The 18,358-nt window shown below is 35.8% G+C and overlaps 1 protein-coding gene across 2 annotated transcripts in view; it reads left to right on the forward strand.

The window, feature by feature from the left end:
- The window catches only part of LOC150109684 (uncharacterized), a 193,083-nt gene that overhangs the window by 92,745 nt on the left and 81,980 nt on the right, over positions 1-18,358 (forward strand). For both annotated transcript variants that reach the window (XM_090409689.1, XM_090409694.1), the window contains exon 5: positions 18,140-18,228. In XM_090409689.1, coding sequence (XP_090265815.1) covers positions 18,140-18,228 — 89 coding nt within the window. The remainder of the gene's footprint in view (positions 1-18,139; positions 18,229-18,358) is intronic.

Here is an 18,358-nt window from a genome sequence, read left to right on the forward strand (position 1 = left end):
CGTAGAGGCCTTACTCTATCGTCCTAACCTGAATTGGAATGACTGTATATCTATATCAAAAAATCTGGTAAAGTCTAATCAGGATAACTCATTAATTCATATTAATTTTATTATTTAATATTATTAATTAATATCTTTATTTCAATCATGTCTCTGCTTGAAAATATTCCCTTTAATACTTAGTGATATAACATCACATGGCTTGTTCTATTTTTAAATGATCTATTGTTAGTATTCCACCTTGTATTTTTTTTTTTTTTAAACTGTTCTTGTAGTGCCACTGAAGATGGTCTGCTATTTCCAGACCAAAATATTTGGTTAATTAAATATCTTTCTTGTGTTTATGTGCTTATATTACAAAAATGATAAAGATGACATGAAAACTAGATATGGACATCCTAGATCATCATCAAATTCCTGACATGTACCCTCAAGGTGTGTACAGGATATGATAGTACTACATGAAAAAAATTACATCATTACTAACTTCCTATCTACAATTTTCCTCCAAATCATTCTGTTAGTTGTCAAGACTCCAACATTATCAGATCTTATATTTCTATCGTTTAAGGCACTTTGTACCGTATCGATCCACCTATATCTTGGTCTTCCTCTGGGTTGTTTTCCTGCCAACCTTTCAGAGAACACTTGTTTTTGCTAATCTTTCTTCGCCCATTCTGTTTAAGTGACATCCTAGATGCCTGGAGTAATTACTTTGAAAAACTGTTAAACAAAACAAGAGAAAAGCTTTTCAAAACACTACAGTTATTATTTGGTAAATGAAATACAATATAGTGCAATACACAATCTATATTTTTGTAAGTGAGCAGTTAGAATTTAAGGGAATACAGGAAGATGGTTTGATGTAAAATTCAGGTGTAAGACAAGGATGCTCATTATCTCTACTGTTATTCCTCATCTATATGGATCACATTATGAAAGAAAGTGGCACTAAACCTAATATTAGAATTGTAGATATCAAACTTAGTTCTTTGCTTTATGCAGATGTTGTACTCCTAAACACATCCAGTCAAGTCTCCAGGATTCTCTGACTAAATTATGTAATAGCTACAACAAGTTTGGCATGAAAATCAGCAATAAAAAGACTAAAACTATGAAAATAGGTAAGAATATAGAAAACTTTCTATATTCCTGGAGAGGTCATATTTACCTATACGAGTTGCCACCATATTATTAAATTACTCTGGATTTAGAGAAAGATTTTCCTCTCCATTGCTTTTTCCTTGGTATCACCACTTCTGGGTCTGCCTCCCACTGACGAGACCTCAATAAAGGTTGAAACCTGTCTGGGTAGTGGCCTTAATGCATAGCATTATACATGTCTGCAAGGAGATGTGCTTTGCATTATGGGAGATACTAAGACAAGGAGAGATGAGAACTTGGTCCACCTTTACTACGAGTTGCCAACAAATGTACCACCTTGCCTCAGTCATGGAGATATTTTCAGGCGCAAACTTTGTTTGCCTACAGTTGGATAAAGGATTAAACTAAATTTATTATAGTCTAACCAAGTGCAAAATAAACTTCCAACATCTTTCTCTAAATCCAAAGTAATTTAATAATAAGGTGGTACACCTGTGGCAACTTGTATAGGTAAATATGACCTCTCCATTGCTTCTTCTTTGGTATCACCACTTCTGGGTCTGCCTCCCACTGACGAGGCCTCAATAAAGGTTGAAACCGGTCTGGGTAGTGGCCCTTCCCTTAATGCGTAGCATTATACATGTCTGCAAGGAGATGTCCTTTGCATTATGGGAGATACTAAGACAAGGAGAGATGAGCGCTTGGTCCACCTTTACTACGAGTTGCCAACAAATGTACCACCTTGCCTTAGTCCTGAAGATATTTTCAGGTGCATACTTTGTTTGCCTACACTTGGATAAAGGATTAAACTAAATATATTACAATGGAACTCGAAGCTAATAACTGTCTGCCCTTCCAGAATACACTAATCACACTTCTTCCAGATGGTTCCTTATCATTCTCAGTTTTTAAAAAACCCACACATACAAGGAGATATTTACACAATTGAACGCTAACCCACAGAGCAAGAGCAATCTGTTCCAATGACAATGCTCTTGCTGCTGAACTGGCTCACTTACGCCACACCTTAGCCAATGGCTATAATCCCCATAAGATACACAAAATACTAAATGCTCCCAAGAAAGCCCTCCCTATCCACCACAGAGAACTACAACAAAATAGTCGCAATCCTATACATTAAAGGCACATCGGAAAAGATATCTAGAGTGCTCAATCAACTTCAACTACACACTGTATTCAGACGGTGTGTCAAATTAGCAACCATCTGTTCACGCAAGGACAGCATCTCTCCTTTATCTCATCCAGGAGTCTACGAAGTACCCTGCTCGTGTGATCAAGCTTACTATTGTCAAATAGGAAGAACTGTGGACATCCTCATCGATGAACACAAAAAATACATCCGCAAGTCAGGCCTAGTACACCATGCTTTGGATACTCCTGCACACAGTATCAGCTGGAAGAAAACAAAAGTACTGCGCAGAAGTTTTTACAAGTCAGAGAGATTGTTCTTAGAAGCAACAGAAGTCTTGAAACATATTCTGAATCTCAACAAATATGGCTGTATAAATTTGCCTAAGATTTGGGAGACAGTCACCCTAAGACATAACTAATACCTGCTTTCTCTCTCCGTTTTTTTTTTTTTTTAAACATAGAAGGTGCCTGAAGATGCTGGTTATAACACCAGCAAAATATCAGCAATAAGTCGATAAATAATTATTTACTTATCATTCTGTGTTCTAATATATACCATCAAAATTAATCAACATGTACGATGAACACAAGCCTTTCTACACATTTGTACTTCCTTCAATTCTAACTGCTGACTTACATGTCAAATAAAGACTAAGTATTGGTTGATATAATGCCCCATTGACACCATACAACTGTAGCATTTTGAATAGCTTTTCTCTTGGCATATGCCTTTTCCAGATCTATAAAATTTAAATACAGATCTTTGTTATATTCCCATGATTTCTGAACTATTTGTCTTAAAGTGAAAATCTGATCCTGACAACTTCTGTTTGTCCTGAATCCAGCTTGTTCTTCACCAAGCTTCCTTCCACAATCCTTCTCAACCGTTTCTCAAGTATACTTGCATAAATCTTACCAGGAACACTCAGTAGGGAAATATCTCTGTAATACTCACATTCAGTTTTATTTCCCTTTTTATATGTGGGTACAATGAGAGCTCTACTCCGATCATCTGGAATTCGTCCCTCTGTCCAGGCCTTCTGAATTATGCAGTGTAGCCACTGTAAGAATTTTATTCCTCCATACTTGAGCATTTCTGGTTGAATATCATCTATTCAAACTGCCTTTCCACATTTCAGGCTTGTGATGGCTCTTTCTACTTCTAATGTGGATACATATTCCTGATTGCATGCCTGTTGAGTGTGTTTTTACCACTATGCTGTCGCTAATTATTTCATTTAGTAGTTGTTCGAAGTAATTACCCCATACATCAAGGATATCTTTTTTCTCCAGTTTTCATGTCACCTTTATCATCTCTAGTTCCGTTTACAGCACTTTTTCATCCATTTCTGAGCTTTTTCAACAACCTCCAGAATATAAATCAGTATGTAAAAACAATGTAAAATGTGTGTAGAAACAAATAAAGAGGAGTATAAAAATAAGTATAAAAATATTTTCAAAATATTCATAAAAAATTAGGTGTTAAAAGCATATATACACTAAATGAAACTAATAAAACTAATATGTACATAATTTATATAAGATGTGTGTGTGTGTGTTGCTTTTCTGTAAAAAATTTAAAATATGAATGACTAAGATAGTGAGTGCGCTCATTGATGAAATGAGGGCAGTCAATTAACACGAATGATGTTTAGTCTAGTATCATGGAACATACTCATAGGCATGTCATCCCTCCCCCTTAATAGGAAGGAATGTGTAAGATGACTGTGACCTATATGGAGCTGAGCAAGAACTTCCTCTGTAAAGTCCATTTGTAAACTAACTTGCCACTATTTGATTTCGGACTTGATTTTATTACGACACTTGTTGATCTCTCTACCACTGGGATAAAAATTTGTATCTTGATGATCTGCCAGTAACTGGTGTATAGGATAAGCAGATAGTGGAAGCTTGAGAAACAAGCTGATCTAGCTGCAGTATTAGCAGACTTGTTTTCCTTAATCTCATTGTGGCTTGGAATCCAACAGAAGCAGCATACATCCAAGTCCACAACTATGAAAGAAGACATGTTGGATTCGAAAGAGTCCTGGATGTTTCTGTAGCTTTAGACATCTTATTGCCTGTCGAGAACATTATGAATCTGTATATATATAATTCACCTTTGCTAAAATTATAGTCTTGTGTGTTTAAAGCAAGTGTTATCATATACAGACAGCCCAACAGTAAAGTTGTTACATTCCACTGGGAGTAGATCCCACTAGATCTTCTAATTTTGAATCATCTCTGTAGATAGGTGGAAAACCCGAGTATTTCTTTCTGTGCGCTTGAATGTGGTTCTGATAGACAACAGGAGGGGTATTGGGTAGCATGCCGAAAGAGAAAAGCTGCGTGGTTATATGTATTGATGCCATGCCAGTAGCATATGTGGTGGCATCTGTGCTATGTTATCTGCCTCAATATATATAGAGAAAGGAAAATTGTGCTGCAGTTGTGCATCGGTTAGATACAAGTGTCCTTCAGTGGTGTTATTGTTTGGAACTGTGTTGTATATATTGTGTTTTCACTGCCGTTTGTTTCACTATTTCAACGTGTAAAGATGGCGTCCAACAAGAAACGTACGTCAGCGGTGCGCAGGACTTCTACACGAAAGGCTGGCTCAGCGTTAGATTTTTCACAATGGATGCATTGCGGAAACTGCTACATGTATGTGCCGAAAAATGTGAAGGATCTGTGGTCGGTCTGGCTAAATGAGAAGAACAAAAATGTCGACGTATGTGAGAAGTGTCGGGATAGGCTGGAGCATTTAGGAATGGAAGCTAACATTGGGACCATAGCGGAAGAACTTCGACGGGAGTTTATGAAAATGAAAAATGACCTTCATCTTCTTCATGAGGAAGTGGAAGTGTGCTCAGTAAGGAGATACTGGAAGTTAAAGCTGAGTTTAATGTGTTAAACAGAGAAATTAGGGCTACAGAGATTACTTTAGCTGAAGTAACTAGAACAGGATTACATATGGGTGAGTCTTTGGTGAATGATGCAGTAATAAATAGTATGGGAGTGATTGGGAGTCAACAAAATAAAACCACAAGTGGCCTAGAAGAAACGAGATGTAGTGAGAGTGGGGGGGGGGTAAGTAATAGAGCGTTGAGTAATGAAGCTGGGAGAGTCATGCTGAATAGCGTAGAGAATGAGTCCATGAGTGTGGACTTGAATGAAGTTAAGAGTGGTAAGATATATGGTGATTCTCTGATTAAGGGTATGGAGAGTGGTATGCATGAGGAGTGCTTGGCTGATGGGACAATAGAAAGAGTGGCTTTAGCAATAAAGAGAGGGCATGAAGCAGACAAGATGATAGTTATGGTGGGTACAAATGACCTGAGAGGTAGTATAAATCGGGTAGGAAAAGATTTAAGAACATTATTAGATATTGTGAAGAGGAAAAGTGTCAATGGGAGGATAGTGTGTGTGCTGCCTCATTTTGACAATTACGAGTTAAGTAGACGAGCAATGATAATGAATGATATGATTGCAAGAATGTGCAAAAAAAGAAGTTATTGTTTTCTGAACAAGTTGAAGTTATTGGGCAGGGAAACTAATATTGAAAAGGCTGAGTGTAAGAGAGAGAAACTTTAGCACTGATTGTATATTTATTGATCCTTATATGCAGAATAAATTGCAGAAGAGAGGGGATAAAAATTGGCATAGGACTACAGAAGGTAGTGACTTATATATCAGTTCTAAAGCCAGTACAAGATCTAGAGGGAATCTGCAATTTTTGTATACCAGTGCTAGAAGCATTCGAAATAAGAGAGAAGAATTTTTGGCATTAGTCAGTGAAATCTCACCAAAAGTTGTAGGCATTAGTGAAACTTGGCTGTCAGCAGATGTGGTCACAGGAATTGAATGTGATGGGTACAGTATTTTCAGGGAGGATAGAGAAGATAGAACAGGAGGAGGAGTACTGTTGATGATAGCTGATGTGTTGCAGCCAAAGAAAGTAGTATATCAAGATGTTAGACATGTGAATGAGAGTTTATTTGAGGCCGTCTGGTGCGAAATAGTGACCAACGCAACCAAATATACAGTTGGATGCTGCTATAGGCCAGGGAGCACAGGGGGAGATATTGAATTCATGCATCAGCAAAACAGAGTGAAGGCTTAGTGATTATTATGGGGGATTTTAATTATGGTGATATCAATTGAAAGGAGGAAATATCACGTAGCAAAAAGGAAATGGAGTCCATTCATCTTCTACGAGATAATTACTTGAAACAGCACATAACTGAAGGGACACGTGGTGTGAGAGTGTTGGACCTGGTTATTGGTTCAGAGGTTATATGCATAAGTAAGGTGTCCTCATTACCTCCAATTGGTGAAAGCGATCATGTGGTATTGACTTGGGAGGTTGCAAAATCTGTGGATTTTTCTGTTAAGAAGGGGTATATACGGAACTACAGGTTAGGCAATTATAACAAGCTTTGGAGTGAGCTTGCAGCTATCCCATGGCAGAACATATTGCAAGGGAAAGATGTTAGCAGTGCTTGGGATAAAATCAGCGGGTATCTGAGGAAAGTAATATCAGATTGTGTCCCCATGGTCAGGAGGTCAAACAAGGCAGGCATTAGATGGATGAGCAGTAGTATCAAGCTTGATCTGCAAAAAAAGAAAATGTTATGGAGAATTTACAAGGAGAAAGGCGATCAGGACACCCATAGTCGCGTTACTGAGTGATCACTTTTCAAAAGTCTATCACCTGAGCGAGGATATCTCTATACCTGTAGCAATACCTAATGTGAGAATTGAAGCTAAAGAATCAGAGGTATTAAATATATTGCAAAATTTAAATGCAAACACTGCTGTAGGGTTAGATGGAATATCAGCTCGGGTGTTGCGTGAATGTGCAAATGAATTGTCAACCCCTCTTACTTGGATATTTAATTTAAGTTTGAACTCTGGTATGGTCCCTAGGGAGCGGAAGTTAGGCAAAGTGGTTCCTTTGTTTTATTTCATTAATTACAGACCAATCACCATCTCAGGAGTTGTAGTAAAAGTATTGGAAAAGTTGGTTAAAGACAAAATTCAAGAATGGGTGGATCAGGATATGATACTCTATAGAGGCCAACATGGTTTTGTTAAAGGTAGATTCTGCCTTAGCAATCTATTAACTATTCATAATAGAATAACATCTGAGTTGGACAAAGGAGCTGGCTACACAGTGGTACTTCTGGATTTTGACAGGATACCCCATAGAACACTGTTACGCAAATTGGAGCAGATGGGAATGGATATTAAATTGGTGATATGGATAGGAGAATGGCTCAGGGAGAGATACCATAAGGTGGTGTATGGAGGAGCCGAGTCCAGAATGAGGCAGGTGACCAGTGGTGTGCCTCAGGGCTCTGTGCTTGGGCCAATGTTGTTTAATTTGTATATAAATGATATAGGAAATGGCTTAAAGGGAGATGTTCAGTTGTTTGCTGATGATGCAAAGTTGTGTAGTGCAATAAAAAATCAAGCTGATGTTGAAAGTTTGCAGGAGGATTTAAATAAGCTGGTAAAATGGGCAAAAGATAATGGATGTCAGTTCAATGTGGAAAAGTGGAAAGTCATACATTTTGGGATTAAAAGATTACCAGCTGTGTACTACATCGATGGAAAGGTACTCTAAGAGATTGATGAGGCTAGGGACCTAGGGGTATTGGTAGATAGGGAGATGAAGTTCAGAGGACACATTGCTAAGGTGTCCAAGATTGCACATAGGATTACTTGGTTGTTGAGGAACACACCAACATCCAGAGATAAAGAGGTTATTATTCCCCTTTATAAAGCATTGATACTTCCACATTTGGATTACTGTGCTCAGGTCTGGTCACCTGGATTCCTTGGAGATGAGGAGGCTGTGGAGAGGGTTCAGAGAAGAGTGACCAAGTTGGTGAATGATATAAAAAATGCTCCCTACATTGATAGATTGAGAGCTTGTGGATTGCAGAGATTGGTTGATAGACGAAGAAGAGGGGGATATGATAGAAACATTGAAATTACTGAAAGGTTTTTATAGGATTGATGCAGGGGAAATGTTTCAGCTGTGAGATAGTGATGGAAGAACAAGAGGTAATCTCTGGAAATTAAAGAAGAGTGTAGTTAACAAAGGTGTCAGAACAAGGTTTTTTGCCTGGATTGTGGTGAATGAGTGGAATTCATTGCCTGACTTAGTTGTGAGCTCTTTGTCTGTAAATGAATTCAAGAAGAGATATGACAGATATTGTTTTGCTAGTTTGGGTCTCCTGCGATGAGTCTACTGACTCCATGGAGATACCCGTAATAATAATAAAATAATAATAATAATAATAGAGCTTGTAAGAGCTTTTTTTTGCAAACCAAAGGGTTTGAAAAAAAAAAAACCTTGTATGTCAAAGGGTCTTATTGCAGTCTGATGGGTGCATTATGCAGATACTCCCATTATGGGCAAAAATATTAGTTGGGCATGTGATAGTCTTGCAAGGATTTTATTTTCATAGTGTATAATAGAAACAGCTGTTAATATCGAAGGACAAAGGTGGTCCCTTTACCTCGATGTATAGACTAAGAATCAGTGAAGTTCAAAATGCTCCATTTGTAGTTCTTATGATTTGATTGAATAGGGTCTATTCATTGCAGGGTACCATCTCTGGCCGAGGTTTAAACTTGTGGCCCATAATCAAGTTTTAATCTAATCATCGTCCAGTACAATTGAAGCAAAGAATATCTGTCAGTTCCTCAGGAGGTGGAAGATAGGGTGCAAAGGATATTCATTAGTTTATGGTGCTTATTTTGTAACTGGCATATATGAGGAAAGAAACTTCACATATGAGTCCCAAGAACTTGGCTTCTGGGGCAACTGGCATTAGTTTGTACTAGTCCGAGTTCTAGACAGGATTAAAACCACATCTGCAGCAAAAATGCACACAAACTCTGTTCAGTTGTGAAAATCTGAACCTATTTGCAACCCTCAATTTTTTTTAGGTTACATGGCGGTCAGCATTCATAGTGAAGAATTTATAGAGACACAACACACATTATAATAATTACTTTACTTGACATTAGGAAAGTAACATTTGATGTTTCGACCTCTGTATTCAGGAAAAATACATATGTATAAGACATAAGCTACATGACACTGCACTATATAAAAGTAAGATGAATCTAAATGCTTGTTAATCATCTGACCTAGCCTGACCTCCTGTGCAAAAAAATTAATTAATTAATTAAATAAAATAAAAATAAATAAATAAAACAAATAAAAATTTTTTAATAAAAAATAAAATATAAATGGAACTACATTAAGCATTTCTGAAGTCCTCTCGTATTGAGATTTTCTTCCGTTTGGGCTTGTTCTTGTTGCTATACAGATTGCAGATGGGTCTTCCACATTCTTGGAATGATTAATCCATCATTTTTGTTCAGGTTTGGTTAATGTTTCAGCATTTCACAAGCGTCTTTGAATATTCTTTCAAACCAGGTTTTGGTGCGGTGTAGGGACTTGGTGCCTTTCCAGTCAGTTCTGCGGCATGTTTCGAGTGCATGGTGTGATCGGCCTGTTTTGCCATAGTAGAGGTATTTAATGTGTCGTCTGTGTTCATCTTTTCTGATTGGGATGGTGCATCCTCTTTCCCCTATATAAGGTGGGCAGGTACATTGAATTCTGTAAACCCCTGGGTGGGCCAGGTGTGGAAGAGCTAAGTAAATTTCTTAATTTTGTCGGGGGTTTGAAGGTAGTCTTAATGTTGTATTTAAGTAGTGTTCTATCTATTTTTTCTGAAATGCCCCTAATGTAGGGTATGGCTATGGCATTCTTGTAATCTTTTTTGTTTTTAGTGGCATTCTTAAGGAGGATCTTGTGAACCATTTTTTTATTCTAATCATTTTTTACAAATGTTCGGTTAATGATTTCAAATTCTTGGTTCAGAGCTTATTCATTGGAGCAAATTTTTAGGGTTCTTAGTTTGAATGTGCTGATGACTCCTAGTTTTTGTGTTGGATGGTGGTATGAATTTTTATGCATATTGGCCTGTGTGTGTATGTTCGTGAAGGAGAAACAGCCTGAGAGAAGACGTGATGAGGGTGTCTAGAAAAGTAAGAAAGTTGTTTTCGATTTCGATGGTGAATTGGATACGTTTGTGTTGTTTGTTCAGGTGGCTTAGGAATGTATTTAATGTTTTTCAGCCATAGGGCCAAATGGCAAAAATATCATCAACATATCTCAGCCACTTTGGGCTTTCAGTTGGCTGAATCTAGATCTTGTTGCTCAAAGTCTTCCATGTAAAAGTTACCTATTTTTTTGGGGGGGGGGGGGTGAGCCCATGGGTAAAAATTATTTTGCCACACGAAATACCCTGAGCGAAGTACATGAGCAAAGAGAGTAGTGAAAAAGGCAGTTGACCTCAGTACAGGGGTTGAAACATCGAATGTTACTTTCCTAATGTTAAGTAAAGTAATTATTATGTTAAGTAAAGTAATTATTCATGTGTCGTGTCTCCATAAATTCTTCACTATGAAAGCACCCATTTTGAAAGATGTCAATTGCTTGCTGAAGTTGTCTTCCTATAACCCTCATATTACATGAATGACAGAAGATGATGAAGTCATGTACATAGAGGGCATTAATAAGAGTTGGAGGATGTTGTTTGGCTATCAACTTAATCTTGAGTGCAAAAAAAAAGTGGGACACTAAAAACTGAACTGCCCTCCTCTTGGGTATACAGTCAGAGAGAGAGAGGGAGATTTCCTCCCAAGTATGTAGATCTCCAAATAGTGTCATATGCTTTTCCATATCAGTGAAAACTGATACTGTTTGCATTTTGGGACGGCATCTCTAATGAATGCTTCCAATCAGGCTAGATGATCAGCTGTTGAACGATGTTTGCAGATACTATTAAACCGAAACTCCTCGTCTGATTTTTTTTACTCATTCACTAAAGATTCTCAGTTATCACCAACTAGTGCATTTTTCAAGCCCTGAACATTCTCTAATTTTGATATCATATTATTTCCTTTATAATATGATCCATATAGATAATGAATAGCATAAAGGTAGCATGCATTCTTGATTCATACCTGATTTTGCATTTTTATATCCCGTCTTACTGAACTTCCTCATCGTAGTGTCATTGGTATATAATCGTAGCATTTTGAACAGCTTTTCTCTTAGCGCTCTTGTCATATCCTTTTTCTTTTCCTGATCTACAAAACTTAAATACAGATTGATTATCCCATGATTTCTCACCTATCTCTCTTAAAGTGAAATCTGATCCTGACAAACCTCTATTTGACCTGAACCTTGCTTGTTCTTCAAGTTTCTCTTCCACAATTTTTCATAGCCTTTTCTCAATTATGTAGACAACAGGAGACAACATTGAGTAAAGTTTTAATAATGGAATACCATGAGCAGACATAAAAATACAAAATTAATAACAGAAAAACTCGCGTAAAAATATTATTTAATAGTATAATTTTCGCCTGTGGTGTGTCACAGGCATCTTCAGTACATTTTAAGCTCAAATTAAACAATAACTGTCAATTCCAAAAAGCGCCACCTAAGTAGCTAGTGTAAGATAACTAAAAAGGTCAATAAATTTCCCCCCCAAAAAAATTATATATGCAATAAAAAGTTAGGAAAGATTAGCTGATTTATAAAGTACTATCTCCCATAAAGGAGATAGACGTAAACCATCGGAGAGTGAAGGAGAGTGAAGTAAAGTTTCACATGTTTCTTTATAAAGACATTCCATGAGGAACCTACTTTTGTGAAGGACTCTTGTCTTTTTCCAATGAACTCTATGTCTAGTGATGATGGCATGTTCTGCAAGTCCAGACTGTTCAGGTTCAAGGTATTGAATATAAGACTGGTGTTCTTCTAGCTGAATAGAGGCAGATCTTCCTGTTTGTCCGAAATAAGATAATCCACAAGAGCAAGGAATCTGGTAGACACCTGGATGATTAAGAAATGGAAGCTTGTCCTTAGGAGAAGTGAAAAAGGTGGAAATTTTTCTGAGTGGTCGAAAGGCAACAAAAATATTCAGTGGTTTTAAAACTTTTGCTATACGTTCGCTAATACCTTGTACATAAGGGATAGGAATGAGCATTATTTCTTCTGTATTTGAAGAGGAAGACATATTAAAATTACTCAAAGCTCTTTTGATGAAGGAATTCCTATATCCATTAAATAGAAAGGAAGAAGTAATATATTGCAGTTCTTTCTGTAATAGATCGTCTGAAGAACAAAAGGAGTGGGCCTGATGAATCAGTGTTTTAATAGTTCCTGCCTTTTGACTGGGATATTGATGAGATTCAGCATGGATATAATGGCCTGTTGAGTCTTCTTTCTATAGACTGAGAAATGTAGGTTACCATCTGGTTGGCAAAGAATTAAAAGATCTAAAAAGGCTAACTGCTTATTTGATTCTACTTCTAGGGTAAACTGGATCCTTGGATAAAGTGCATTTAACTTAGTGAGAAACTGTTGAAGTTCATCAGAAAAGCCATTCCATATAGCAAAAATGTCATCGACATATCTGAACCAATGATTAGGTCTGGGAGAAATGTTGTCAAAGATACGTTCTTCAAAATGTTCCATAAAGAAGTTGGAGATAGCAGGAGAAAGAGGATTGCCCATTGCTGTTCCTTCAATTTGTTGATACAACTTATTTTTAAAGGGAAAATAACCAGAATGTATTACAAAATCAAATAATTTTACAATGTCTGGAAGAAATTCCTGTTGCAGTAATTCAATGCTTCCAGATAAAGGAACATTTGTAAGTAAAGAAACAACATCTAAACTGATCATGATATCTGAAACATCCAAAAGAAGGTCTGAAATCCAAAATATTTTTTATATAAGTATCTGCTCTTCTAGTTGAAGAAGTGAGTAAATTTGATAAAAATTTTGTAAGTGGGACAACCTATACAATCTACAACTGGCCTCAACGGAATGCCTGGTTTATGAACTTTCGGAAGACCATTCAATGTAGGTGGACGACTGAAGAAGGTTTTAAGTATTTTCTTTTGATCTTCATTCCATGTAGATACATTATCTATAAGAGAATTAAGTTTCTTCAATTGACTCCCAGTAGAATCCGATGTAAGAGGCATATAAGTTGAATAGTCACGGAGTAATAGAGACAGTTTTCTCTCATATTCCTTCCTGTCTTGAATAACTACAGCCTTCCCTTTGTCAGCTTTTGTAATAATTAAATTATTGTTGCTTAAATAAAGAACCAATAGGCTTCATTTCAGTTATGTAACATTATTTAAATTAAGGGGATATTAAATCCCACATTGTTTCAAAACCGAATAAGAAACTCAAAGATCGGAATCAAAGAGTTTCATGCCGAATATAGTAAACTATAAAAGTATCGGCGGATACTAGCATAAGCCAAAGCACGTAGTACAAACTAGGGTAACTCATAGCAAAAGTGGGTAAAGCTCTGATCACTATTCTTAGTATTTCCCGTAATTCGGCATGAAACTCTTTGATTCCAATCTTTGAGTTTCTTATTCGGCTTTGAAACAATGTGGGATTTAATATCCCCTTAATTTAAATAATGTTACATTGCCGAAATGAAGCCTATTGGCTCTTTATTTAAGTAATTTAATGGGTGCACCTGTTTGACAACTTGTATAGCAGAATATATAAGTTCTTTTCACTATACCCTCAGTATTAATTTGGTCTACCTACTCACTGATGAGACCTCAATAAAGGTCAAAAATGGTCTCGGTAGTGGCCTTCCACCATAATGTATAACATCATACATCTCCTAGGAGATGTGTTTTCACATTATGGGAAATACTAAGAATAGTGATCATAGCTTTACCCACCTTTGCTACGAGTTGCCCTAGTTTGTACTACATGGCTTACGCTAGTATCTGCTGATACTTTTATAGTTTACTATATTCGGCATGAAACTCTTTGATTCCGATCTTTGAGTTTCTTATTTGGTTTTGAAACAATGTGGGATTTAATATCCCCCTTAATTTAAATAAATTATTGTTATTCTTAAGTGATTTCAATGCTTTAAATTCAGAGTAAACAAGATTAGGATGTGGAGGTTTTGCATTAAAAAGAATTTTCCCACATTCAAAAAGTAACCTGTTGGCTGTTTTTTGAGAAGAGGATCGAGGTGTCTACCAGATTCCTTGCTCTTGTATATTATTTTATTTCGGACAAGAGGAAGATCTGCCTCTATTCGGCTAGAAGAACACCAGTCTTATATTCAGTACCTTTAACCTGAACAGTCTGGACTTGCAGAACATGCCATCATCACCAGACATAGAGTTCATTGGAAAAAGACAAGTCCTTCACAAACGTCGGTTCCTCATGGAATGTCTTTATAAAGAAACATGTGAAACTTTACTTCACTCTCCTAACTTAAACAGATCCGATGGTTTACGTCTATCACCTTTATGGGAGATAGTACTTTATAAATCAGCTAATCTTTCCTAACTTTTTATTGTATATATAATTTTTTTTTTTTTTGTTCGGAAATTTATTTACCTTTTTAGTTATCTTACGCTAGCTACTTAGGTGGCGCTTTTTGGAATTGTCAGTTGTTGTTTAATTTGAGCTTAAAATGTACTGAAGATGCCTGTGGCACACAGGCGAATATTATACTATTAAATAATCTTTTTCCGTTTTTCCATTATTAATTTTGTATTTATTTGAACATTGAGTTTTATTTGATCTTCTGACCAGGCAATCTGAATTATTAAGTTTTACAGTGGCTAAAATAAGGGAATATATCATCAAACATATCTTGTCTTGCAAGAAATAAGGCAGGATGATCTTGGAATACAGAATTTGCATCATGATACAAACTTTGTCTTGTTCTGTTTGCCTTGGTCATTTATGGAGGTATCGGAAAAGCAGTAGTTGCAGTCTGTGATTACCTTATTAAGAATATGGCATAATTTCTAATTTTAATTGCAAAAAAGTATTGCACACCTAACCGTTAACTTCTTTTTGATCACATTTGAAGTCATTAACAGTTTTCTTGTAACTGTTATGAGCTCTGCAGTGTAGGCTTAGCAATGAAGGTGGATTTTTTTTTTTTTGCCTTGAACTACTTCTGCTATGTTAATTTCATTTTATTTGAAATTTTTTTATTGTACTCCCTTGGAAACCTGTTGAAGAATCAAGGTTTGGATAGTGGTTAAGGGTTTTAAGTTGAATACAGGATGAGAGTTTTCATTCTAGCAACAATTCTGTTGATCAGAGTTAGTGTTTGAATTAAAAAAGCAGAAACAAAAATCAAATCATTCAAAAGAAGAGTAGAAATAGATATGAAATTAACTGGGAGAAGGATTTCATAGAAATGGTTGGGACATTATTATTATGCCCTCCATGAGTCAGCAGACTCATAATGGGAGGCTCATTCCACCTGATAACATATTTATTGTATCAAATCTTAAAATCCTTAACACTCCTTGCATCAACAAGATATTCTGGTAATGCATTCCATTGACTGACAATTCTCCATGTAAAAAATCTACTCCTGCACAACTTCCAGGGATGATCTCTGGTGTTTCTCCTTTCACCTTCTACTCTCATTATAATCTCATCTGGATTAATCTGATAAAATCTTGTCACCAACTTAAATGTCTGTATCATATCACCTCTTTTCCTCCTATCAACCAAATCTACAATCCACATTTTTTTCAACTTTTCCATGGCTAGCAGTCGAAAGTCATGATATTGTCTTAGTCACTCACCTCTGGACCCTCTACAATGTCTCCACATCACACTGAAAACCAGGTGATCAGATTTGAACACAGTAGTCCAAGTGTGGCCTGACCAGTGCTTTATACAGTGGCACAACCATTTCCTTATCCCTACATGTTGAAAGTTTTCTCACTTGGTTATATTATAAATTAAAGATGCCAAGAAATTATAATCTTGGTTTCATCCTTTATCCAAGTGTAAGCAATCAAAGTTTGCACATGAAGTAACTTCATGACAGGGCAACTCATATATAGAGGCTAATGACCACATCCATTTATGATTTAGAAAGAGAAAGCCACTGTTTTTAATCAGACTTTTTGCATTCAATCTCAGTTTGGTTTTCAACTATTTATCGTTTTTTTTTTTTCTCAGAATATTACTTTTTTTCTGAGAAATTAGAATTTCTGAGAAATCAGAAATCAATATATTATTTTGTGGTAAAACTTTCTGGGATTTTTTTTTATTATTATTTATATATATATATATATATATGCTATGCTCTTTTATCCTACAGGAAACTAAATGCCTAATCACATCTGGTATTTTTTTAAAAATACCAGAAATGTAAAAAAGTTTAAACTTACAAAAAAAAAAAAAAAAAAAAAGTCATATTGACTACACCATGAACAGCAGTTAGTAATACTTGTTCTTTTTGTTCTCTCTAAGAATTGGTGCAAGTCTATTTCCATCAATCCAGCACAACTTTATTATTAGCTCTATTGCTCATTTTTTGCCAAAAAAGTATTATTTTTGTTTCCTATCCTGCTGTTCAAGTAAGAACAGCTTCTTTCTCCTTTTGCATTATTTCATCTTCTTTCTGGTGACTCAAAATCCTTCTCCTTTTTTCAAACACCCTCAAATTGACCACAGGCACAGGTAATTCACATATCCAGTTTTATGGTAAGAACTCACTTAATGAAATGATCTCAGGAGAAACCTCGGAGGAATTCCCAACTTAAGACATGCAGACGATACGGTACAGTAAGTTTTATTATTCTTTATGGCTCTTTGCCATTATGTTGTTTAGGGAACAGTCCCATTGTTATTTTGCAGTATCATTTATATCATATGTGTGCAGTTCTTCTGGCTGCTTCTGCTTGCTGTTTGTGACTCTTGCATTGATTGCTAACTTTCATTATTTACTAAACAGTGAAAACACAGAAATAACCATCTAGATGTTTTTAAAGTCAATTGATCTTTTCCTTATAGAATGTGTCTAAATCATCAGGTAGTTATTTCACTGATGCTGGCACTTTTTTATGTTACTTATTTTTATTTACAGATAACATTATAGATCTCCAAAAACTCATTGACAGAATATACATAGAAAGCCAAAGAATCGGAATAAATATAAACATCAACAAGACAAAATACATTGTAATCAGCAAACATCCCACCTCATCAATGAAACTGATACTCAATGGGAAAACTATATTGATCAAGTGTCAAGATATAAATATCTTGGTTTCTGGCTTAATAAAAGGTGGGATCCTGAAATAGATATAAAGACAAGGAATGAAGTTGCACAGCAGTCCTTCATGAAAATGAGAACATTATTCTGCAATAAAGACCTAGACATGGAAGTCAGATGCAGAATGCTGAAATGCTACGTGTGGTTTATTCTGCTCTATGAAGTTGAAACATGAACATTGAAGGTGGCAACCATCAAGAAAATTGAAGCCTTTGAGATGTGGCTATACAGAAGAATGCTAAAGATATCATGGACAGAAAAAATTACCAATGAAGATGTCTTAAAATCCATTGGCAAAGCTAAAGATCTTGTACAAATAATCAAGAAACGAAAAACGTCATATGTTGGCCACATCATGAGAAACAGCAAATACCAACTTCTACAAACTATTTTGGTAGGAAGAATTGATGGCAAAGGAACTAGAGGAAAAAAAGAATATCATGATTCGACAACATCAAGACGTGGATAGGAAAGAGCAGCGCACAACTGCTCCGATTAACTTAAGAACGCAGTTTGTTTGCCAAGATGGTTGCTGACCTTCGATAGAAGATAGCACCATAAAATGAAGATTTTTATTTATTTTCATAATGTTTTTTATATTTCTTAGATTAATTTATTTTTATTTTTGTAATTTTTGTTTTTCATGTTTCTTATATATGTTGTGTATATTTATTTTATTTTATTTTTATAATTCTTAGTATGTCCATTTCATCAGCTACAAAAAAAACTCCTAGTGTGCAAGCTGAAAAATGAAATATTGAAAAAACTAATTTCTTTTCAAAACAGTGTAAGTATATATATATATATATATACACACATATACAGTCATACCCCGAAGTTACGCAGTAGGTGGGACCAACAAAAAGCGTGTAATTCAAATTCGTGTAACTCGGGTATAATTTTGCATACAAACATAC

This window comes from Typopeltis vanoorti, chromosome 2 (assembly GCF_054136105.1).
Source record: "Typopeltis vanoorti isolate ZY-2024b chromosome 2, IOZ_Tvanoo_1.0, whole genome shotgun sequence".
NCBI classification, from domain to species: Eukaryota; Metazoa; Arthropoda; class Arachnida; order Uropygi; family Thelyphonidae; genus Typopeltis; species Typopeltis vanoorti.